The 25778-nt window shown below is 35.3% G+C and overlaps 1 protein-coding gene across 1 annotated transcript in view; it reads right to left on the reverse strand.

The window, feature by feature from the left end:
* The window catches only part of LOC112044393 (uncharacterized), a 158133-nt gene that overhangs the window by 20214 nt on the left and 112141 nt on the right, over window positions 1-25778 (reverse strand). Inside the window, exons 3-4 of the mRNA XM_024080223.2 lie at window positions 5601-5809; window positions 4381-4516 (exon numbers count right to left, since the gene is read on the reverse strand). Coding sequence (XP_023935991.2) covers window positions 4381-4516; window positions 5601-5809 — 345 coding nt within the window. The remainder of the gene's footprint in view (window positions 1-4380; window positions 4517-5600; window positions 5810-25778) is intronic.

Below are 25778 nucleotides of genomic sequence, written 5' to 3' on the forward strand. Positions count from 1 at the left end.
TCAAAAACTATCTACATTCAATTCCGAATCGAATGACCTCAACCTACCTCAACCTTAGAGACGGAGAACTTTTTTTGTACTAAAGAGCACATGTGGATCAGACTAAAATGGGCGACAATATTACTGTCACTGTCATTGTTATGAGTGTACACTCGCGTTCACGCGCCGTGAATGAAGGGAAGTCCCTTTTTTGCGGGACAAAACCAACATCGATACAGGAAACGTGCCATGCAGGAATTTGGATACATCTACATTTTGCATGACGCGGCGAATGTAGAGCGTACGAGTTAGCTACAGGGTGCTACGGGTATACGCAAATGCTACGCCGATTCGGTCACACACCGCGTTATACGTCTACGCTGTGTTCGTTCGTAACGTTCGAACATCAACCAGAAGCGTTATTCTGTAATGATGTTTTATAACTGGCTATAGCTCGTGCGCTGTGGCGTAGTGCGGGTTATAATTACCTGTATAACGGTGAAATTGTCACCCGCATTATGTTACAAGCGCATCACTTCTATCTCTATCTGACATGATAGCAGAGTGAGAAAGGTAAAGGTAAATTGTTGAAACACACGAGTTGTATCGTCGAAACAGAATACTGCTTCTGCAATATTATTCTGTTACGATTTTTTTATAACTAGAAAACAATGTGAGTTAGTACAAGTACAAGAGTACAATAACAATGGAGCAATTAAACTCACAATGTCGAGATATAGAACAATCGTTAGAGAATCTTGTAAGTTGTACCATTATGTACTAGCTGACGCCGCGCGGTTTCACCCGCGTGGTTCTCGTTCCCGTAGGAGTACGGAGATAATATATCTTGTATTTGTCTTACTCGATAAATGGGCTATCTAACACTGAAAGAATTTTTCAAATCAGACCAGTAGTTCCTGAAATTAGCGCGTTCAATCAAACAAACAAACAAACAATCCCTTCAGTTATATATATTGTAGTATAGAGTATAGATTTAGTCTGTGACTCTACGCTGATGTGATAGGGCCCTTACACTTACATACTTATCGTCAAAACTTCGTTACAAATTCCAAATTTTCTGGATTGTCATCATACGAGCTCTCACAGCAAACTTTAACTTTTCAGATTTAACGACATTATTATAGTTTTTGAAAGCAATTTAAATTTCATTGCGTATACTTAAACTTTAAAAGTTAAATTTGGAATGTTAATATGGATAAAGTGCTTAGCTATTATAATAAAATAAAATTAAAAAGTTCAAGGGAGACTAATACGGGCACTTAAATCTTAGCGAGTTAAATTAGTACATATTAACGAAACATAAAAATGTAATGCAATATTTTGAAAATCATAAAAGTCCTGGGCTAAAATAAAACTAAAATAGTTTGGTTTTATCAGAATTAGAGATTACGTAATGAACTTTTTAATTATTTTTATTTTTATTACTTGAGTGTAATTTCACTTTACATTTAATGAAGGTGCAATTAAAGATAGCAGGAAGATGTAAGCATACTCTTTGCATTTAATGAGTTTTAATTTTTCATTTATTTTAAATAAAAGTAAATAATAATAGTTCATTTAATGCAAAGAATAGAAACAAAAAGCGCCCTGAATTCGTAGCTCTATGCATCAAAACAAAGAGTCCCAAAACTTACGAAAAGCAATCAGAATAAAACGGAATAAAGCTTTTAACCCTAACAGTTTCCTTTTATACAATAAATGCTGAGGTGTTTATTCTACTGGGAGAGTCGGGGTGGGGAGGGGTGAACGGCCTTGAACCTTTTTCGAATTCGTAAACACGCGAGCAAAGTTCGAGTTTAGGGAACGTTGTTGATCCAGTTTGTTTTACTAAATTATGAATATTTTCCGCTTCTGCGCTCCCTTCAACTATGCACGGAATAATAACTTCTAAAATTTTGCCGTACCCTCAGTTATAATGACGTTTCTTTTTCATTGCTTGCTTTAACTATTAATATGTTATTAGTGTTTACTAATAGCTTTATTAAGGTGTATTTACTAAGGTGGTGGAGCTTAGATAGAAAAATTAACATGGTGTCATTGGATATGTCTTGAATTTACAAAGAACACTTAAGCGACGGTTTTAACTCTATATTTGCCTGGTATTAAAATGACCTGCTAGGCTGCTATTAAGTAACGATATTTTTATAGCTCGCAACTGCGAGTTTCGAATTCACTTGCTTTTTATACAAAACATCGTTAGAGGAGAGTGCTGGTAGGAGAAAGAACCGACTAACTTTTATCTTTCATAATATGAGAAAACCTGGCCATGACATGCCACATATATAAAAACCAAACAACGTAATACCGAGCGTTATTGTGTTACGTTTGGTTACATAGCGCCATCTAGCAGTTTATAAGGAGATCAGTTTTTGTATGTTGGAAATACGATAAGACATGTATGTGGACTATATAAATAATATTTGTTTAAATGATTTGTTAAAGCAGTTCGCACAGAAACGGGTAAATTATAAATATTTGATAAAGTTTCAAGTATATACGGAATTAATAGTATTGAATTGTATGTTAAAACTCCTGATAGATATTCTATTTAGTAACAAAATACAATTTACCTTGTACGTAGATAAGGACTAGTTTTAGATATATTTACAAAATTCTCGACTGTGATACTAAATGAAAATTAGTACTAGATGGCGTTTGTTAATATATGAATTGCGCTATTTGCGCTAAGATTGGTACATTTGAAAACAACGAACTAAACGAAGACCAGGTGAGTTTTTTTTAACGAATAACTTATTTTCTCACATCGCGTAAAGGTGATACATAAATAAACAAACACCAAAATAATTCGCCATTCCAGTGACTTTAAATGACCTGTGCATACTAAATCTTTCGCTTCGCTTCGGCTTTTGATTTGTAGACGTAATTTTCGTTTCACGGAACATTTCAAGTATTAATGGTTTGCAAACGCTTTATTTTTTAGCGATCGCAGCTTTTTTGGGGTGTACTAATTCAATAAATAAGTAAATTTTGACGGCCGCGTGGCGCAGTGGGTAGTGACCCTGCTTTCTGCATCCACGGCCGTGGGTTCGATTCCCACAACTGGAAAATATTCATGTGATGAACATGGGTTTTTTCCAGTGTCTGTGTGTATTTATACATTATATAAGTATTTATATGTAGTATATAAATGTACATGAATTTTATAATATCAACTATCTTAGTACCCATAACACAAACTGCTCTGTATGCTTACTTTGGGGCTAGATAGTGATGTGTATTGTTTATTTATTTAAGTATATTTATTTATTATAATTACGTAAATTTTGTTAAGTGATACATATTACATACATTTAAAAGAGCATTTCTTGTTTAAATAAGATGTGTAAATAAACGAATATATGTTTTTTTTAAATGCAATATCAATGGATGTCTTCGTTAAGTATAAAAATATCAAGGATTAGGACTGTATTTTTGCATGTTCTTTGTGGTAGTTTGAAATTTATATATGTATTTTTGTTTTCTTGCAAACCAATGACGCGATTTTGATATAGTTTTATATTTAAGTAAATTTTTACTTATCTTTTTTCGCAAATATGCGTCCTCTTTCATAAAACATATTGGATATTAGAATAGTTAAAAAAATAACTGTAATTATAAACTATTAAATTTAAGATGGTGTGAGACGCTTTAAAGAAAAGTTAATTATCAACAAAGAGCTGACAGGTATATAATATTTCCCTCTAATATTTCCAGGTCGTTAGGAGATCGTTAGAAGCGATAAGGCCGCCTCCACATTTTTGTATTCTACTTCTTATTTGTTTCTTTGTTTTGTGATGTTCAAATAAAGGGTATAAATAAATTTCTTTATATTTCTAAACCTTGATTTTCCGAAAGCCACTACGGTTCTAACTCCATGGTGTCCTACCATGCCTATAGCAGAAGCAAGATGCCAAACATTCAGCTTTTAAAATTTATGGATTAAAGATTTGTCGCTACACCCTTGACAAAGTGGTGGTGATTGTCATTTAGGGGTGGTGGATTTTTTGCCATTCCTCCTATATGGATTAAAATATACCTACCTATCATCATTAGCAACCCATATTTGGTTCACTGTTGAGCACGAGCCTCCCCTCAGAATGGGAGGGAGGAAATAGTCCACCAAGCTCGCCCAATGTGGATTGGCAGACTTCACACACCTAAAGAATTGAGAAAACTCTCAGGTGCAGGTTTCCTCGCGATGTTTTCCTTCACCGTTTGAAACACGTGATATTTAATTTCTTCGAATACACATAACTAAAAAGTTGGAGATGCATGCCCCGGACCGGATCGAACCTACGCCCTTCAAATCGAAGGCAGAGGTCATATTCACTGCGCTATCACGGTAATTTGATAAAAATATACAAGTGAACGTAAACTCACCGACTACTACCATCTCTGCTGCCTTGATGTCTGTGTGGAACAGAGGGGCATCAGCAGATACCTCGCACTGGTACTCGCCCGTCAGTGTTCGGTCTACCTCCGTCAGTACCACCCGGTTCTGGTCGGATGCTGCTACCTAAATGATATAGAACAATAGTTATTTTAAATATACTAGTATTGTAAAATTAAACATTAATTATTGAGCCTTAAATATTAATTAATTAAAATTCGTCATACCCACTCCTCCTTCAGTATTTCAGATGATTGAAGAGAACGGCAATATTGGTCATAAGTATATATAAAGATTTCGCATTTTTTTTTTATTCTTTACAAGTTAGCCCTTGACTACAATCTCACCTGATGGTAAGTGATGATGCAGTCTAAGATGGAAGCGGGCTAACTTGTTAGGAGGAGGATGAAAATCCACACCCCTTTCGGTTTCTACACGGCATCGTACCGAAACGCTAAATCGCTTGGCGGTACGTCTTTACCGGTAGGGTGGTAACTAGCCATGGCCGAAGCCTCCAACCAGCCAGACCTGGACAAATTAAGAAAATCTCAATCTGCCCAGCCGGGGATCGAACCCAGGACCTCCGTTTATAAAATGGCACAAAATGCGAGTTGAATACGCGTGAAGAAGGTTCCAAACGATTGATTTGAAGACGATTTTGAGTTTGGGGGTTCCAAAAAATTACTATTGGACGTGCAAAATCGGTTCGTCGGAAGTTCCGATGCCACACACACAACCACCACCATTCACCATTTTGTGTTAGGGGTCAACAAATATGTAGGCACAAGCTTTTTAACCCCCAAGTGGTTACTGGTTAGCATATATGGTTTCGGATGACCTTGGTCCTACTCGTATAAAAGATACTGATTTCTTTCGTCTAACAAACTTTCATTTTAATTCTCAGCCCGGAGTGAGGAAGTTAGTGGTGTGAGCTTCGAAGAGTACGTTAAATCGTCGATCCAAATCATTATCATTAACATCTGATAGTGGTAAAGAACTTATCATCCTAAGCCTGCCAACCCGTATTGGAGCAATGTGGTGAGTCTAAGCCCCATATCCCTATAAGGAGGGAGGCCTGACCAGTGGGCAGTTAAATAGACTGATAATGACAAAGTGGTGAGTCTAAGCTTTATATCCCTATAAGGAGGGAGGCCTGATTCCGTGGGACCGTTAAATAGGCTGATAATGATAATGAGAATACAATACTCACGTCAACTTTAATTTCAGCTACAGGAAACACTTTGGTAGCCGGCGACTCCTTCGGCACATACCGGTAGAACTCAATCATGTTTCTGTACCAGCGTATTGAATACAACTGTGCGCCTTCCAACTCGTATGTACACATAAGTTCGGCGTCTCGGCCTGTTAGCACCGCTTTTGGGACGTGGATTTGAAGGGACTTGAGCGTGTTCACCGTGCCTGAGAACAAGTAATCAAACTATTAACTAGGACTCGGCCCTCAGAGGATTGCGTCTTTGTTTACTACACTGTACCTATACTTAGTAATAATCGGGGGAATGAAATAAAGACAACGTGACGGTGGCGGATTTATATTTGGCTGACGTGACGCCACGTGTCGTGTCATGACGTGATGGCAAGTGTTTACATTGAAGCCGGATTTATAATTTTCTGACGTGTCGTGGCCTGACTCTTCAGAACAGAATCGCTATCATACATTTTTTAAGACAACGTTTACACTTATGTGTTGTGACATGTCGACAAATATAATTCCGCCTTATGGCTCGTAACGTTTAGGTACCTGTATACAGGTAGATAACAGAAAACCTTATGTCATCGGATTAGACCAATAAGACTAATGCTATTAGTCCGATTTGATATCAGTCGATTTGCCTTTGTAAACCTTCTAGAATCTCTCCTAAGCGGTTTATAAAGGATTGGGTAGTTGGAAACTACGAGGGTTTTTGGGTGCAAAGAACCAGACAAGTGTGAGTTGAACTCGGTCACCGAAGGGTCCGTACAAATTTGAATAAAATCGATCTTCCGCTCAGCTTGTAGGTAAAAAAAAAATCTTTTTTCAAAAAAAATAAAACAAAAGAATTCCTTTAATTTGCCTGAACAGTTGGTCTTCTATCTCCCATCATAGTCTATACTTATTATGAAACTGGTCGAATTCTATACATTTATTCGCAATTTGAGATTTTACTATTATATTTATATTATTGTAGAGAGTTGCCTCAGGAGATGTTGACTCTACAACGTGCAATTGCATTTCCTGAGGATGCTCCGGTTTCGGCTCTACGTACGTAGAGAGTATTTTTTCGAACCTGGGTGACGTTGTCGCATGGTTTTTAAATATTATACATTCATGATAAACTTCCGGAAAGTAACACCTGCTTCTATATAGTATAAGAACCGTGAAGTTATTCACTCGCTTACATTACGTCAAATGACAAAGACAAAACTTGTGAATAACCTATCCGGCACATATCCGAAGACAGTCAAACCAACCCTTGATTTTAGTGTACCTACTGTGTGTATTCTTGAACACAACGTACCTAAATATTTAAGTACCATCGAAACATTTTCCATTCGGATTACCGAGAACGAATCCCCCTATCTGTAACCGTTAGCTTCGCTGCCAAACGACGTCAGTCTCAAACACTCCCACTATACAGATACGAGTAACTACGTCTCCTAAAATTATCAGTCTAAGTTCGTAGCATACGTAACGGAATAAGACTTTGAATTGAACGTGAACTAAACGTGCCTCGTTTAATAAGACCTAGCTGAGTATTTTAAACTTGGAACACTCTGTGAGATATTTCTATGTTTTGTCTGTACTTGAGCTTAATAAAATTTTCTTATGGACTAAGCAGTTCCTATAGATAAACATACCTCATTTTATGAAGGAAGAAATTCTTAAAAATTGATCTTTAACGGTCTTTTTCAAAGGGTTATCGAGAAGCTACGAGTTAGTGAATGGAGTGTGGGGACATGTTATCCCATATTATGGTCAGTAAAAATGTATTTAAAAAAATCGGTTGTCTGTAAAGTCGATTTACTGACGATAGTTGACCGTGACAACGTCATAAGAAAATACTGATGGAATGGTCGCATTTTTTCAAGAAAAAATGTTCGTTTTTCTATACTGTTTAATAATCTTCATAGCCAGAATATACTTCATTTCTTAGATCGAGGAACGACGCATGACGTCATCTTTTTTCGAGCGTGCAGTTAGGTTCATCGAATTAGAAGACGTTGTCACGTCAAAAACATACGTTTTATAAACGCTCAAAAGCCACCAAAGTCCAAATTCCATAATTAACTACTGTACTTTCCGATGGTTTAAGCTGATAAACATTTAGCATACATACAATGTCTGGCTATTGGAAGTTCTATTCGGCATATTTGTTTAAATTTGGAATATTTGACTGACAAAGCAAATGCCCCCTACCGTTGAATGTGACTCAAATCTACATACTCCAACTAACTCACTCATTTATAAATCATAAACGATTTTGTAAATGAAACATATTAATACTTTATGTACATCTATATTGATGGCCTCCGTGACGCAGTGGTGTGCGCGGTGGATTTACAAGACGGAGGTCCTGGGTTCGATCCCCGGCTGGGCCGATTCAGATTTTCTTAATAGGTCCAGGTCTGGCTGGTAGGAGGCTTTGGCCGTGGCTATTTTTACCACCCTACCGACAAAAACGTACCGCGAAGCGATTTAACGTTCCGGTTCGATGTAGTGTAGAAACCGAAAGGGGTGTAGATTTTCATCCTCCTCCTAACAAGTTAGCCCGCTTCCATCTTGGTTTGCATCATCACTTATCATCAGGTGAGATTGTAATCAAGGGCTAACTTGTAAAGAATAAAAATAAAAATCTAAAATATCAAATATTTGGTTCTTATTCGGCATAACATCAGAATGCGAGTAGGTATACACAAATTATGGAAATGTTTTGCTTTCGGAGCTCTAATTGGAAAACCTTTAACGATTGTTTTTATTGTACCGTCAAAAAAACAAGTCATACCGAATTCTTTCACAGAAGAATGGGCTTTATTGTAAAACAACAAATATCAAAATCCCATTACGACTTTTTGCATTTGTTAACTTCGCGAAGTGCCTACTTAAGACGTTCCAGATAATAATATAATATTTTATGTATTCTCAATGGTGTAAGAGGTACGTATTATAGGTAAAATTTATTACCTGTTATGAAGAAAAAAAATTACATTCACATTCTTCAAGTGTCCTCGTACGTACTTACTTATGTCTATTTACTTTCTTTAATGTCTTGAAAATCTTTTGCAATGCGCATTTACTTAATATCTTCTGCACAACACTGCGTACAAGTTTTAGGGTAAAAAAACATAAAATAATGTTAGCAACTGTGGTTAAAATTCAGTTTACTCTGATAAAAACTTAGGCTATGAGAGAAAAGATAATATTCCAAACATGGCATGATTTATTTTAATAATGGAAAAAAATATCGTTTATTACACGTGTGGGCCTTAAAATGAACATGAGAAAATACACTTTAAACCCCTGTTTCGCCCTCTTCTATTTATATTTTCGCATGTTTTATATATATTTAATAAATAGTCCACTATTCATTTTACAAAAATATAACTCAAAACAGGAACGATTTAAATAAAAAATAATAAGTCAAACCCTTTTTAGCCCTTTAGGGGTAAAATTAAGGACTTTTCATAGAAACTTTCAACCCCTATGTTATCCTCTTCTGATTTTATTTTCACTACAAAAACCTTCTTCGTATTATGATCCCAAATCGTGCCAAGTTTCATTGTAATTCATTAAGTAGTTTCAGCGTGATGCCCGGTCAACAAAAACACGGACAGACAGACAAAAAAAACAAAATATCTTCAATGTACAGAGTTTGACCTGTTACAATTTTAATTATATGTATAGGTGTTAAGTATTATTGTATTAGCTTCCAAATGACTTAAAACAAGCTCAAAAGTCGAACTAACAAAGTGTGATGAGTCATATCTTTGTACGCTAGCACCTTGAAAGGTTCAGTGAGTAAATATCTAGTTTATGGCAGCTCGTTAGAAGTTGGGTCGTAACGGTAAACGACAGGGCGTGCTGTTATCGCTTCTTTTTGCTCAAATCTCCGAGTTGATAGTTAAGTTATGATTGCCTGCTACTTTGTTGGTATTTTTATACTATGAACTCAGTTTGCTCGCATTTTTATTATGACTTTATTCATGTAATCAATTTTAAAAGTGTTGCACTAAATTGTGTAAGTTAATCGGGGTGTTAGGTGTTGGTGAATGTCAATCAAAAATGTCGTGGTATCCAGTTTTATTATATGTAAAGAAGAATGGCGAGATTGCATGTATTTTGGGACTAGCAGATAGAAGCAGCGTACATAGTGGAAACCTATTAATAGTTGTTTATCGTGATTAAACTAAGAAAAAAGCAAATGGTAAGCAGTCTTGAAAAGCAGGAAGAAAAAAAATATACCATAAAATTCGTAGGTAATCATACTTTAACGTGAAAAACACCGCCGCTGACATACAACTGCGTGATTGTGTCATAAATACAACAAGCCGTTTCGGTCGTAGGCAACAAGTAGAATATTTTTTAATAAAATACACGTTTTTTTCTTTTCATTCCCGTTCTTTAAAATCTAAATATTTTTTTACAAGCATCTTAAAAAATAATAGTTTTATCTAATACAAATGAATCGGTATACGATACTTCAGAGTGTGACTCCCACTTTCGCCAACCTCCTTTTTTAATGATAGTTCGAGCTGTGTAGTGATTCGAAGATGATTGGCAGATATGCTATTGGCCAACAGCTTTATTCCGGGAATTCACATTCACATGCACACATTCAGATCCTTGTCAATTAATCTTCTATCCATCGAGAATTTGTTTCTGTATGTGAGTCACACTATGTTGTTTTCTTTGCCCCGGACAACGGCGTATTGGAAATTTTATCATAATCAGTGTAACAAAGTAACAAACAGTAATAGATGCGTCGCGATTTCACCCTCATTGTTCTTAATTCCATGTGAATACGGAAAAATATAGCTTTCTATTAGTGCGGGAATTTTATTATTTGACCATTAAACATATGAAATTATTATACTTATAGAGAAAGCCGTGAAGTTTATTATGTATAGATAGATAACGACTATATTTATAGAACAAAAGGCCGTCTTTTAGAAAATCTTATACGCTGCAGTTGAAAAGACCTCACGTGAAACAAAAAGCAATATCCATCGTGCCCAATGATGCGTCCAGCATTCTAAGCGGGGCTTATCTATTTTTCAGGAAAAGAATAAATCTGCAGAGAAAATATTATTTTTGCAGCCACCAGACTAGATCCGGATTTCTTTAGGATTTTTCTCGCCTCATAAACTAATACTAAATATTATAAAAGTTAGTTTATCGCTCAATCACCGTTGATCACGGCCTTGGATAGATCTATACTATACTATAAATACATCAATGTAACATTAGTAATAATCATCTTATTTAGCGTACTTTTAACGATAATAGAGATAGGCCTCTTTTATACGTTTAGAAACGCCACGCAATTTTGATATGGGTTAGCGGGCACGAGTAGATAATACCTATATAATAATATACAATCAAAAAAAGTGAAATTCTTTTCATGATTTCACGTCAGACCTCATTATGATATAAAAAAGCGTTACGCTAAAACCCAGCGTTGGCGGGCGTAGCATATAGTATGAAGTTGAATGAAGGTCTCTTTCCAACGCCCAAAATTCAAAATGCAACACTACTCCATAAAAAACCGTCGTGTTTTAAAAACGCTGTCGTGTAAACATATTCTTAGAATACATTTGTTGTATTTGAACGCTTTTTTAACGTCCGTATAAAAAAATCTTGTGCGAAAGCGGGCTTACTCTCTGATCTTCAAGAAATATTACATAGATGAGTACGGAAAAAAACATACAACGTATCAATTAGAGAACCTGTACCCAGGGATAGAAAATACACTTTTACACGCAAGCCAAATCACCGACAATAGTTCCACATATTCTATTAGAAAAAAATACGAAGTCTACTAGAATAAAAGGAATTCTAAATGCAAAATTGAAAATATACATGAAAAATTCATAAGTTTAAATTAGTTGCATCACTTAAGTAAAATTTATTCCACCTTACTTTTTGCAACGGCGACCCACGTTTTTATTCGCGTGAATCCACATAATTCTGCCGAGATAATTAATATGCCAACGAGTAACAGCCCCGTTATAAAGATAAAACGTGCGATATCTTATTTTATTACGGTACGAGTTAGAAAAAGGATTTAATTTCCGACCTTACTTAAGGTGAATTTTCTAGACCAGATTAAAAAATAATAATAGCCTGGCGATATTGGAAAATGTAAGTCAATTGTCTGCTACAAAATTGTTTCAGGCGTCTTTGTGAACATCGACTTATTTTGCACTGTCGTAGCACTTTTTATGAAAAATATTAGCCATAATAATTTAAACCATAAATAATTAGGGTTATAATGTTTGACTTTAGAGATTTTAAGGATAATAATCGACATGAAATTAGTCATTTTTAGCAACCCATTTTCGGCTCACTGTTGAGCACGAGTCTCCACTCAGAATGAGAGGGGGGCTAGGCCAGTAGTCCACCACTCCTACCCAATGCGAATCGGCAGACTTCACGCACGTAGAGAATCAAGTAAATTCTCAGGTATGCAGATTTCCTCACGATGTTTTTCCTCCACCGTTTGAGACAAGTGATGGTTTAATTTCTTAAAATGCACATAACTGAGAAGTTGAAGGTGCATGCCCCGGATCGGATTCGAACCAACACCCTACAAATCGAAGGTAGAAGTCATGTACACTGGTCTATCTCCTGTAGTGATAATAAAGTATGATAAATGTAGGTATGATAATCTTTACTAAAAAATAATGCTATGTGACAGTAATTATAAAAGTTAAAGACTGTATCATTCTATTTTTCTTAGAATATAACGTAATGAAGCACCAAGCTTTACGCTACGTTTTTACGCGGTAGAATGTCATAACATTGTGTTAGTAATTCAGCTCCCCGGCTTTCTGGTTGTTTAAAAGTTTATATCACGTAGATATGCATAATTTTTATGACAATTTACCAGATGCGATATATAAAACTACTTTTATACTTTGAATAATTCACTGAACAAGCTTGGACTGACAGATGGTTGTCCTTATGAAGGGAATTTTTTTTCATTTTAGGCCGGCCGCATACATTCGTTTTCCGTATTTGTTCTCTTAATCCATTTTATGCAGCCAGTATTCTTGCCACCATTCCACGTGGGCATGATTTGTATAGTTATTAGGATAAGTTAACTTAAGTTCCTTATTGTATTCTTTCTAAATAAAAAAAAATACGAGTAAATTAGGCTCGGTTGGTATTTGGTAATTATTTTAATGTTACAATCTTTACGTTTTGTTACGGGTGTTTAAAAATAGTTAAAAAAGGACACTTTAATGTATGCATCTATCTATAATTTTCACAGCACGTTTTATTCCACAGTATTGCGCCAAACAACGCGGCAAACAAAGAGATAAAAGCTTTTTAAATCTCCAAATTTATGGTTTGTTTGTGCAAACGAAATACTATTTGGGATATGGACGTTTATACTACACGATGCTGTCACGATCGAATCGTGAATAATTTGCGAGAAAATATTTATTGCGGTGGCAATATTTATTTTACCTTTATAAATAGGTACATACTAACTGACCCCCGTGGTTTCACCCGTTCACATTGGGAATACGGAGATAAAAAATAACCAAAGCAAACGGCAGTACCCACGCGGCATACTATTATACAAGTCATGTACGCAGTGACCAACACACGATTAATTATAGTCGTGGGCGCTACAGAAACGTGAGAATAATTGACCGTTTGTGGCTAGCATTAGACAATAGCCATGCTGTACGTCAAGCGGTTTTCCAGATATCGTGATGAATGACCTTTTGCATTTATATATTAAGATAATTACCAAGTCTTGATAGTGTTCATATTTAAACGTCGTCGTGTCGTTGAAATATAAGGATCTCAACAGCAAAGCTTGCGGCCCAATATTATTTTAATACGGCACGAATGGAGCGTGCTTTATGCAAACTCACGCGTTTGATTACTACCGGCTCGAGGAAAGTTATACATAAAACTGAGTAGTGGGCGTGGTTTTATATGAGGGTGCCGCACACATTCGCGTCAGGCTTCATACAAAATTAGTACTTAGAATGCCTGAACCTTATTCTGAGCGTATATTAGCTATTAATTATATTTAATTTAATACCTAATATACGTAGTATCTTGCGAGTAATCATTATCATTAATATTAATATGAACGTATATACTACGATTACGAGACGTGATAGCCGAGTGAATATGACCTCTGCCTTTGATTCGGAGGGCGTTGTTTTGAATCCGGATGAATGAATTATCACGAGGATTACATTCGCTGTTACGTATTTGAAGTCACTGGGACATAATATAGTGAAAAGAAGTAGATATACTTTAAACTTTCTATTATAATTAAAAATAAAATAAACAGCGTTTCAAAAATTTGCGTTACTTATTTCACTAATTGGGGTTTTTAAAAAAAACCCCAATTAGTCTGCCAATCCACATCCACATTTAAGGCCAGCGTGGTGGATTAGGGGCTAACCCGTATCATTCTGAGAGGAGACACGTGCTCTGTAGTGAGCCAAATATGGGATTTTAATGATAATGAATGAATACCTATTCAAGAATAGATACTTAATAAAGCGTAGCCGAATTGGTAAACTCCAGAGAAATTCTTCATTTCAGGGGGATATTGGTTCTAGGATGCACCGAAGTCTGGAAGAAGGAAGGAAAACGGCCTATTACTATGGTTAGCTAAGTTCATAAATTGGTCCGATTCAGCATGAAATCACATACACAAAGTTGAAGCAGTATCGTCATGAATAAATATTTTGTTTCAGAGCCCAAGGATCGTTATGCTACCCACTCATCTTCCAATAAGTCTAACAGCAGGACATCCGAAAAACTGATCGTGTGTTGACCTGACCTTACCTGAATGAAAAACTGACCAACACGTGGTCGGATGATGAGTGGCTAGTAAAAAATTAAGAAGACAATATACATTATATAGGTACCTAATAGTTTTTCTAACTTGTACCTACATCACGATACTTGTATTTTTATACAACTTTGTTGATGTTTATTTGTAGTGGATATACGAAATATACTTTTTCCAGTTCGCGGATAGGTGCTATCGAGTGTTTACGGATCAGCGGTCGAGACTGTAAAGTTGTAACGATTTATTTCACTCCCTATAACGAATTGGTTTTACACGAATGGTTTGAGTGATTATTGCTTGTGTGAATGATAATTTTTGATATTTATTATATTCATAATCTAGTGGTAACAGCGTCGTACCTACATACTGTTTGCATTACATAGCAGTAAGAAAAAATTAAGTACTAAATATTTAGTACCAGTCATGAAAACCTATAGGGTTGCCAGTGCTTTTAAAAAGGACGGGAAGGGTAGTTCCTCTAAATCGTGGTCGCGTTACTTAACTACATAAACCCAAAGCTATTTTTGCAATATTATGATCACACTATGATTAGTTTATAAACGTATAATTAGAGGTAGAGAGGATGAATTTCAGGAGACTTACGAAGTTGATTTATAAGGCGAAGATGATGGAAATGTTAAAAAAGTAAAGCAATTTTTTCCTGAACCATAACCAGGACATTTCAGGAAACTAACGACAGTTATTTACAAGGCGAAGATGATGGAAATGTTAAAAGAGTAAAGCCAAAGCAATTTTTTTTTTCTGAACCATAAGTGGGATATTGTCAATAAATACCAAGTCAAGAAAAACCTGAACTGATGAATTAGTAGATACTAGCGGACGCTCGCGACTTCGTCCGCATGGAATTTAGTTCTTCAGAAATCCCCCGGGAGCCATGGATTTTGCCGGTATAAAAAGTAGCCTATGTTATATTAACACATAGGCTATGGATTTTTGCATGGATTAACATCCATGCTATAATATATCTCACTACCAAATTTCAGCTAATTCGGTTCAGTAGTCGAGACGTGAAAGAGTAACAAACATTCATATCATCAAAATCATCAGTTTTCGCAAATAGCGCTTAGATTTTTTCAGGATAAAAAGTAAGTAAGTAAGTGTTAAGCCAGAATAAAATCTATTTCCATTCCGAATTTCAGCCAAATCGCTTCAGTAGTAGCGGCTTTAAAGAGTAACAAACATCCATACAAACTTTCGCGTTTATAATACTAGTAGGAAGTAGGATGAAACGATGGATGATAATGAAAGAAGCAACTGAGATATCCAAAGATCGTCGCAAGTGGAAAGACTTAGTCTCTGGTCCTACCGGATATATACCGCACATCATCGGTGTATGTGTGTTTAAGAAAATGATTACTTTTTCGGGCTTTACGACTATTGTTTCAAGCATGATATTTTTATCAGTACGTAATTCTCTGGCGGATATTGGAAATGTCATTTCGTTTTCCAGTCCGCGGGTACTATCGAGTGTTTATGGTTCAGCGGGCGGGCTGTAAACTTGTGCCGATTTATTTCAGTCCACGTATTAACGAATTGGTTATACACGAGCGGCTTTGAGTGATTATTGCTTTATTTTGTTACTTGCACAATTGATCGAGTCATCTTTGTCAAAATAAGATAAGCATTCCCATAGAGTATTGTATATATTGATAACATATACAAATAGCAAAGTAGGTACCCATAGGAAATGAAAGATTTTAGTGACCTTAGTCCTCAAATTTTAATAGACACGGATAAATTATGTAGGTTTCTAAACAACTTTTAGAATTTTAAAATACAATTTTAAAGAAATATTCTGCTGTGTATCTTAAATTTCGAGGGTAACTTAAACTTACTACGATGACTGGATCACAATATGTACTTTTCAATGTCAGATTATTGCAAGTAAAATCTATGTGAAAACTTCAATTGCCTAAGTGGACTAGTGGTAAGCTATGCGTTGTTTATACGTCCCCTTGGAGTCCGAGTCAAAGCTACGCGTTGTCTACCCGTCCCGTTTGAGTCCAAATCGAAGCTACGCGTTGTCTACGCCTCCCGTTTGAGTCCAAGTCAAAGCTACGCGTTGTCTACGCGTCCCGTTTGAGTCCGAATTAAAGCTACGCGTTGTCTACGCGTCCCGTTTGAGTACGAGTCAAAGCTACGCGTTATCTACGCGTCCCGTTTGAGTCCTAGTCAAAGCTACGCGTTGTTTATGCGTCCCCTTGGAGTCTGAGTCAAAGCTACGTGTTGTCTACGCGTCCCGTTTGAGTCCGAGTCAAAGCTAAGCGTTGTCTACGCGTCCCGTTTGAGACCGACTCAAAGCTATGCGTTGTCTACGCGTCCCGTTTGAGTCTGAGTCAAATCAACAAAAAATCAATTATTTCTAACTACATGAAGATGTAAATCGTGCACCTAATTTCTAAGCATCGTTTCAGTGTATCCTTCCATTATACTATGAGCTAATGCACCTGTATTTGCGTATACTTTAATTCGCTTTACGTTGGAGAATTATGATAATGTTTTAAAACCAGACTAATATGACAAGAAGCGTAAGCTAACTTATCCTAGAAGCTACCTATAGAAATTATGCTTACGTGGAATGGTGGCAATAATACTGGGTGCATTTTCGGGGTGGACAGCTATACTGTGGTGAAATAATTCGGAAAAAAAAATAGCACTGCGTATAACATTAGTATGTTATGTTTAATAAAAAAATATATATTAATAACAAAAATAAATAGAACTATCCATCTTTTATTGCAATTGCACAAGCAATTAACACTTTTAGAATTACTATGACGTTTAAATAATTCCGATAAAAATATTTTATACTTCAAAGCTATTCTATTTTTGCACATAAAAATAACAATTTGGGTGCAAAATAAATCTAAAGCGAGCCTTTGGCAATAAAATCAGTATCGTGTATCGGTAAATAAAACTAAAATCGCAAATATCTGGAACGTGTTCAACGGAATGATTCCGATCCTACTATCGTATGCCAAAACACTACAGTTTTTCAAACTGACACCGATAAGGGGAAGTTTTACCCATCACGGGTGAAATATTACGGAAACAATGCTATCTACTCACGAGTTTGAACCGTCTTTGGGGGTGAAATTTTATTATTTTTCATCGTTTATGCTTTTAGTTATTTATCGGCTTGGCTTTCACTTAACGTGATGGTATAGTATAGTATAACTCTTTCATAATTCATCTTAGTTATGCTTAAAATTTTTCAATTCAATTAAAAAAAAATATTGTCAATATAAAGATTTCATATTGAATAAAACGTAGATTATTTTTTAAGGAGAACAGCGAGTTATCCACATGCTCAGAGTGCCTAGTGGCAGTTTGATACTGTTACTATTACGTTGACGTAGACGCGAATTTCTAAGGAACACCGCCATCTAGTGGCACTACTGCACATCTGTTTCTATTCCATATAAATTCGCGTTTACGTCAATGAGATAGTAACAGTATGAAAATATTAAAAACTCGCACTAGGCACACAGATATCTCTGCGTATTCGAAAAAAATATATACGATCGAATTGAGAAACCTCCTCCTATTTTTGAAGTCGGTTAAAAAAGTCGGTTATTATTATTATTATAACTCAACGAGTCGCAAAGCTGAAGCAGCAGTGGCACATAATATTTCGAACAGACGAAAGACGTTAAGGAAGAAGCTGAAATAGCAACCACGCACCGACAAACGTAGAAAAAGACTTAGGTCGACCCCCACTAATGAATTGAAGACATTATGAAGTGACGTTACAGAACGAGAAAAAGAGGAGAGTAAGTAGATAATGGTGAAATAATGTGAGTAATTTTCTTTAATTATTTACAAATTATAAGATTAATTCACAAATCGCATATTTTTTGTACAATATAACAGATATAATTAAACTAAGACTCTTTCAAGATTTTATGCAAAACAAGATTTAGCAGGTATTTGTTTAGAAGATCTTGTCAGTCTCCGAGATGATTTACGAGCCTCTCTTAGTAGTCACTCGGTGAGATCACGTTTTATGGCTCAGAGATTTTGTTGATTAAATTTTAATATAATTTACTTGCAAAAATTCTGTTTCGCGGTGAGTGAATATTGCAATATTGTCTCATTTTTACTAAAAACTACATGAAAAAGAAACCAACCGAAAATCGATTTTTTGTAAACAATTAACAAAACAACACTTCACTGAGTATAATAATATAAGTAATTATAAGTGCCATCCTGTGTCCATCACAGAACTGATTTTTTTTGAAGAAAGAAATGTATTTTAAAGCATTTCTAAGCTCGATCCAAGACTTCGAAGTCGCATAAGCTATCCAATGGTCCAACGAGACAGTAGTAATAATATAAAATAAAATAAATAATGTATTTTATAGTCAACATTTCAATTTACCTCAGTCGCAGTGCGGTGTAGCCAGTAGTTCAAACCTAACAAGCTGTTAGTTTTATTTAAAACTCGTGTCACTAAACGAATTTCAGTGCAGACGTGAAATTGGTTTTCCACTTTGGACGTATACCATCCATTTTATTTCGATAGAGCGCCCGAGTCAGCGCGCAAGATGAGATGACTGTTGAGATAAATTACCCTGTGGTGATGCTTCACGCTTGCTCTTCTACTCGTATTTAGTTTGTGAAAAAGTATTAATATAAATTATCAAAAAAGACCTGCTAGGCTATTCTGTAACGATTTTTTATAACTCGCAAGTCGAGCGTCAATCCGCATTGGGCCAGCGTGGTGGACTATTGGCCTAATCCCTTGCATTCTGAGAGGAGACTCGAGCTCAGCAGTGAGCCGACTATGGGTTGATGATGATGAAGTGCGAGCGTCGTATTCGAAATTCTTGGACTTGCGTTGAAAACATCATAAAGAATAACCGTGCTGTTTGTCAATTATGTATCCTGGTGTACGATTCAAATTCAATTCAATTCAATTTATTTATTTGCAATTGTATAGTTAGTTGAAGTAGGTTATACAATTCACCATATACTGGCATGCAAATTTCTTAAAACATTAGCTACCACATTTCTTTTTACAGGGTTCCGTAATTAGGTATAGAGTATTTTAATTTTTGCAATAATGGAACGTTGTATTAGGGAAGCCAGGAATGCTAAATTTGCATTTACTAAAGCATCATCGGGGATTGTTTAGATTAGGTGGATTAGATGATAGGAAGAATAAATGGTTCATCATCATCATTATCAACCAATATTCGACTCACTGCTGAGCTCGAATCTCCTCTCAGAATGAGAGAGGTTAGGCCAATAGTACACCACGCTGGCCCATTGCGGATTGGCTTTTGCTTTCAGCGGTAAGCAAATAAATTACAGAATTAAAGATTACCTTCCGAAATCGTCAGAAAATATAAGTAATCATTCAGGGGATTATTTCCTTCAAAATACCCTCTTCGGCTCCTCTACTATTGTATTTTTATCGTATATTATTCTAAAAATTTTACTATTCAAATACCAAATTTTACTATAACAGTATACACACAATAATATTCATAGCAGGTGATCAAATAGCGACTACTTTGTATAATGGACAACAACTGATCAATCATCATGACAGAAGTCGAGGAAGCTCGTAAATCATCTGTTGATCGAACAAGGTTTTCCTAAACAAGTAGCTGTTACGTAATAGGTTTGTTCTGTTTACCTATCGTTCCATGATAATCTACCTGTCGAAGACGGAAGTGTTTTGCATATGCCTACATATCAAATCATTATAGTTCCATGATTAATGGGCCGAACTCAAATTCAAGTGATCAAAGATTCGATCGTCTTAATTGCTAAGAAAGGGGAAAAAGTGGTAATATTAAAAAATAAGTCTAATAACTACTAACAAAACAAAAAAAAAGTATTATACTCCTGAATGCGTAACCTGATATTCGACAACTCAACCCTTCAAAAAACACCGTTAATAACTTCAAGGGTCTGTAGTGAAGGGTTGCCGATGAAGCTAAGTATATGAAACTTGCTAACTTCTAAAGCCACTGCGGATCAAGCTCCATTACTATATACCGTATTTACCATTTACCATAATAGGAGCATTTTAAGGAATTAAATATCACGTGTCTCAAACGGTAAAGGAAAAACATCGTGAGGAAACCAGATACCTGAGAATTTTCTTCATTCTCTACGTGTGAAGTCTGCTAATCTGCATTGATCCAGCTTGTTGGACTATTAGCCTAACCCCTCTCATTCTGAGAGAAGACTCGTGTTGAACGATGAATTTTGTTTATTGTTAATGATGATGGGCAAGGACTCGCTTTCGCAGCTTACAAACAAACTTTTGTAAGTAACCTTACACTGAATCGCCCTTAGTCGTAGTTGAGCAAAAAAAATCGCAATTTGTTCAAAGATATTATTAATAGGCCAATATAAATAGACTTTGACCAAAAACTCATATAAATAAATCAAGTTTTTTCCACCATAGATATTCGTAACATTATTTATGGTGATCCTACATAAGCAGTGTAACTAGAAGTAGTTTATCACGACCCCCTTGCTCATGATAAACTGCCGCGCGGGAGGTTCCGAAGCTGATTAAGGTGGTAAGAATTTTTGTGGACATCATTCATTGTTTTTATCTCATCGGGCCAAAAGTTCGCTGAGTGACTACGTATTTTATTACACTAAACGATGTGGTGTAGTTAGTCGAATGTTTATTTTAATGCGTACTTCTATATAATGACCCCATTATCTATGTGTGCTTTCTAGTAAGAAGTAATTTTTTTGTGTAATGTAATATTGATTTGTGTAAGATTGTAACATCATATTTTTAGTTTTCAAATGTTTTAATGATTTTCACCACCAACGTTAAATTGTTTCACAACAAAACTTAAATTCTTCATTATCATTTGACAGAGTAGTCGTAGTTGCTACGATGCAATCCATCAAAACTTTTGTAGCTGGTTGCGTAATTTAATTTTTTTTGGGTTTTCCGCCTTTACCATTTTACCATTCTATTGAGTAGGAAATTTGCCTCAGGATTTTTTCCCTATCATGATATTTAATATGACTAAGTATCACATACCTGGATATACAAAAAATAGATGACAGTATATTTATAAGGCCAAAACCAGATTTAAAAAATATACTTCTTCACAAAACTTTAAGATTACGCTTCTTAAATTCATACGTATATGTACTGGAAGGAAGGTTAACCCGACAGGTAGATCAAAATTATTATTAGGTACTATTTCCACCCTGGTACAGTGGCTAAAGACGTTAACGTTCTAAAGAAAATAAAATAGCGCCAGAAAAAAGATAAGCAAGATTATACTAAAGAGTCATCTCCGGATTACGTATATCTTTCCCCTGGGAACCCAATTTATCTATCTTCCACTCCGGTAACTCAAATTCACCAAAATGATGCGTCCCATTAACCTTAAGCGTTTAAACGACGAAAAAATTTGTAAAAATGAATATTATCACTATAACGAAAAGAAATTTGCCATAAAATAATTCGGCAGTTCGTTTTAATGAGTATCGCTTCAAAGGAAAAAATAAACTCGTCTTAATATTAAATATCTAAGCATTTTTTCTTAACTTTGGACAACAAGGGCCAGAACTACGTCATTTTATAAAAGCTGAAAGTTTGTTAACCCATACCTATTGTATGTACCTACCTAAAGTACGGTAGCCAAATATGGAGTTTTTGTCAATTATGGAGTATTTATTTATAGATGTAAAGAGAGTGGTTACAGTTAAAAATAGAATCCAAAATTCGTGCAACTGAAGCCAATAACAAAAGCAAGTTAGTTTGGCACATGTTTACGGAACTATGACGTAATTTTTCATCTCATTAATAACGTAAGTTTAAGAAAACATTTTCCATCAAGTTTCACACATAATGTTCTTAAAGTACGGTTAAAAATAGAATCCAAAATTCGCGCAACTGAAGCCAATAACAAAAGCTACTTAGTTTTGTCGAGTCACATGTTTACGGAACTATGACATAATCTTTCAACTCATTAATAACGTGAGTATGTAACTCGAGACATTCTCCGTCGAGTTCCACGCACAATGTGTAAAATATAAAATATCATCAGCGTCCTAAAATATGTGGATCGCGAAACTTTCAGCGCTTTGTGCTCCAAAACCTCGGAACTCCAAACAATAGTTAATCACTTAAGTTTCCGATACAGTCTTACCTATATAAAGTAAGTTCAGATACATTCCCGTGTTTAGACTGTATGGTATAACTTGAGAATCTCTTGATGCATGGTTAATTATATTAGTACATGAAATGTTCTATGGAAGTCTATTTAGTTTTGAATATGGAATCAGTTTTAATAGAGAATGTTCGAGTATGTTTGAAGCTACTTTCAATTAATTATATTCAGGTCAGGTAGCTATTTTAATTGAGAGTGGTTTATTAGAAATGAGCACTGAGTATTTTAGTAGAATGGCTGACATTTGTTAAATTTAAAGATTACCTTGAACTGTTATAAAACAATAGCTAAGTAATTTATTTTATAACAAAATATACACTTAGTAAAATGACTTTTTGATTGTGACTGACTATAATAATATTTTAAGTGTATTTTTTCTATTTGTATAAAACAAAAAATACCCCATAGGTAAGAAAAGGAATGTGCATAAGTCACTTTAAATCACAAGGTCCTGGGTATGAATCGTGGATCAGGCTGTCAAATATTGAACTTTTTCTCAAGGAAATTCTCTGCTAATAAGAAAATTACCGAAGTCTCTCTCACCTTGTGGCTTCGGAGACCACGTCAACCCGAATAGTTACCTCTTTTATGAGGTTTAACCATTCATTACAGCTGATAATGATATTAGCCACATTTACTAACTCATAGACAGTTCACTAGTCACAGGCTACTATTATAATTTGTAGCTTACAGGCGGTAGTACCAGTGGCGTAGCGTGCTTTGGAGGGGCCCTGTATCAAAATTAGTTGAGGCCCGGGATATCAAAATTAGTTAGGGCCCTGTATCAAAATAAGTTGGGGCCCAACTAGCAGCAAATCCCAATAATCTCTTTAGTTTTGATTTATCCCTAACTCTTTCACAAACAAAAACTTTCCACAAAGTAAAATTAGTACCTATATGTTTATTGTAACATACTACACAAGATGTAATAATTATTTTTGGATTCAATTGTGGGAACATTGAAATACACAATAAATTTTAAATTTTATAAAATTATGACTTTTGGTCTATATACTCGTATCTCAGGTCGGTATTACTATTTCGATCTGAAATTTCAAACAAAATAATTTTTTGTCATTTCTAAAGTAAACTTTAAACTAATTTTATATGTTATTTTTCGGAAAGCACCAAATTACTTAAGTGAGGTTGTGGATATACAAATATACAAATATTTGCTTTTACGCGTAAGGGGGTAGTCCGAGGCCCACGTATCTATACTAATAATTTAAAGCTGAAGAGTCAGTTTGTTTGTTTGTTTGATTGAACCCGATAATCTCTAGAACTACAGGTCCGATTTGAAAAATTCTTTCAGTGTCAGATAGCCCATTTATCGAGGAAGGCTATAGGTTATATATTATCCCCATATTCCCACGGGAACGGGAACCACGCGGGTGAAACAGCGCGACGTCAGCTAGTCTTTGATATACCTGAAACAGGGCGGTAGCTACGCCCCTGAGCAATACCTACCAGTACCAGTAGTAGTATATTAGATGGATTATCGTGAAAATTAAGTGTTCTAAAAGGGTCAAATTACATTTAAAACACAATAATAATTGCAGAGAATTGTCATAAAATGATTACGAAGCCGCGTAACAATGAACATGTCGCCAATGAGAGTTTCGCTCACGCCACAAGCGAAGCTTTTTATTATTCAAAAGCGTTGCCCGTGACGTTTTGATGAATGTTGTAAAGAAGTTCAAATTTTATTTCTCGCTAAAGCGAATGGAAGTTATAAAATTTACGACTTAACTGCGGGGCCGCGAATTATGTAATCCAGTTTCTTGTTTTCTTTTGTAGCGAGATTTTTCATGTAATGCCACTTGGGAAGTTCATTTTCATTTCGTTAACTTTTTAAGAGGTCGTGCCCGACAGTTTTAATGACTGAAATATATATCTGCCACTGTTTATTGCGTGTGACATTGGTCTTGTTTACCATCTTAGTCTTGGTCTAAATACATTTTGATAGTACAACTTTATTACTCGTATAGTACAAAACATATATGTTCCGGACTCAATAATATAAAACATTGTTTAGCTTGGTTATGTTGAACTTTTCAAAAAAAAAAAAAAATTTATCTAAATTCATAACATTGACCATTTCTTGATGGTTCAATTGACCCAGGTACTTCTTATTGTATGTACAAAACTTGTAATTGACATATAAAGAACATTTTTGTAAAGTAACGCTAAAATCATGCAATAGGCTTACTAAACATAGTATCTATACTAATATTATAAAGCGGAAGAGTTTGTTTGTTTGTTTGTTTGTTTGTTTGTTTGATTGAACGCGCTAATCTCAGGATCTACTGGTCCGATTTGAAAAATACTTTCGGTGATAGATAGCCCATTTATCGAGGAAGGCTATAGGCTATATTTTATTTAAAAAAAAATTAGGGATCCTTCCTAAAACTCCAATAATGTAACCCAAGGTGTACATGGCGCCTTCCCAACAGTCTGCTAATTCCCTCAAGCATTGTCATTGCTATTCAAAAGGCCAAGGGGTTGCAAATACAGCAGCGTCATTCACTCGCAGCACACATCATTTTCTACAAAAAATGTCGCGACAGCATATATCTATCTATCTATCTATACTATAATAAAAGAGTAGAAATCGAGTGTCTGTACTTTGACCAAATTTAACTAAAATCAAGTTAGGGCGATTAGAAATGAGCAATAGAATACAAAAATATATTTTTTTATTTTTTTGCCGGTCTGTCTGTCTATCTGCCTGTCTGTCTGTCCTTCTGTCTGTATGTTCGTGCTATTCTCTGGTTCTGCTGAACGGATTTTGACGCGGATTTCACAAATAGATTAGGCAAAGTTCATGGCAACATATAGGCTTTGTTTCATTAAAATCGGACAGATAGAAAAAAGTTATCTTGAAAAAACCGGATTGCTCAAATTGATTCGCAGGCGTTATTTGGAGAAACGAGATTTCCACTAAAACTGTGTAATATCGATATTGAGGCACATATTCTATACTCAACTGACCAATTTGTTTGTTTATTTGGTTGAACGCGCGAAACTAATCTCAGGAACTACTTAAAAGTTCAGGTTCAAACTGAATAATCCTTTTTGTGTTTAAATAGTCACATTGTCTACTTTTTTATCGTATAATGTTATGCAAGATTTATTACTATAAAAAGAGCACGAATT

This window comes from Bicyclus anynana, chromosome 2, assembly GCF_947172395.1.
Source record: "Bicyclus anynana chromosome 2, ilBicAnyn1.1, whole genome shotgun sequence".
In the NCBI taxonomy this organism is placed as follows: Eukaryota; Metazoa; Arthropoda; class Insecta; order Lepidoptera; family Nymphalidae; genus Bicyclus; species Bicyclus anynana.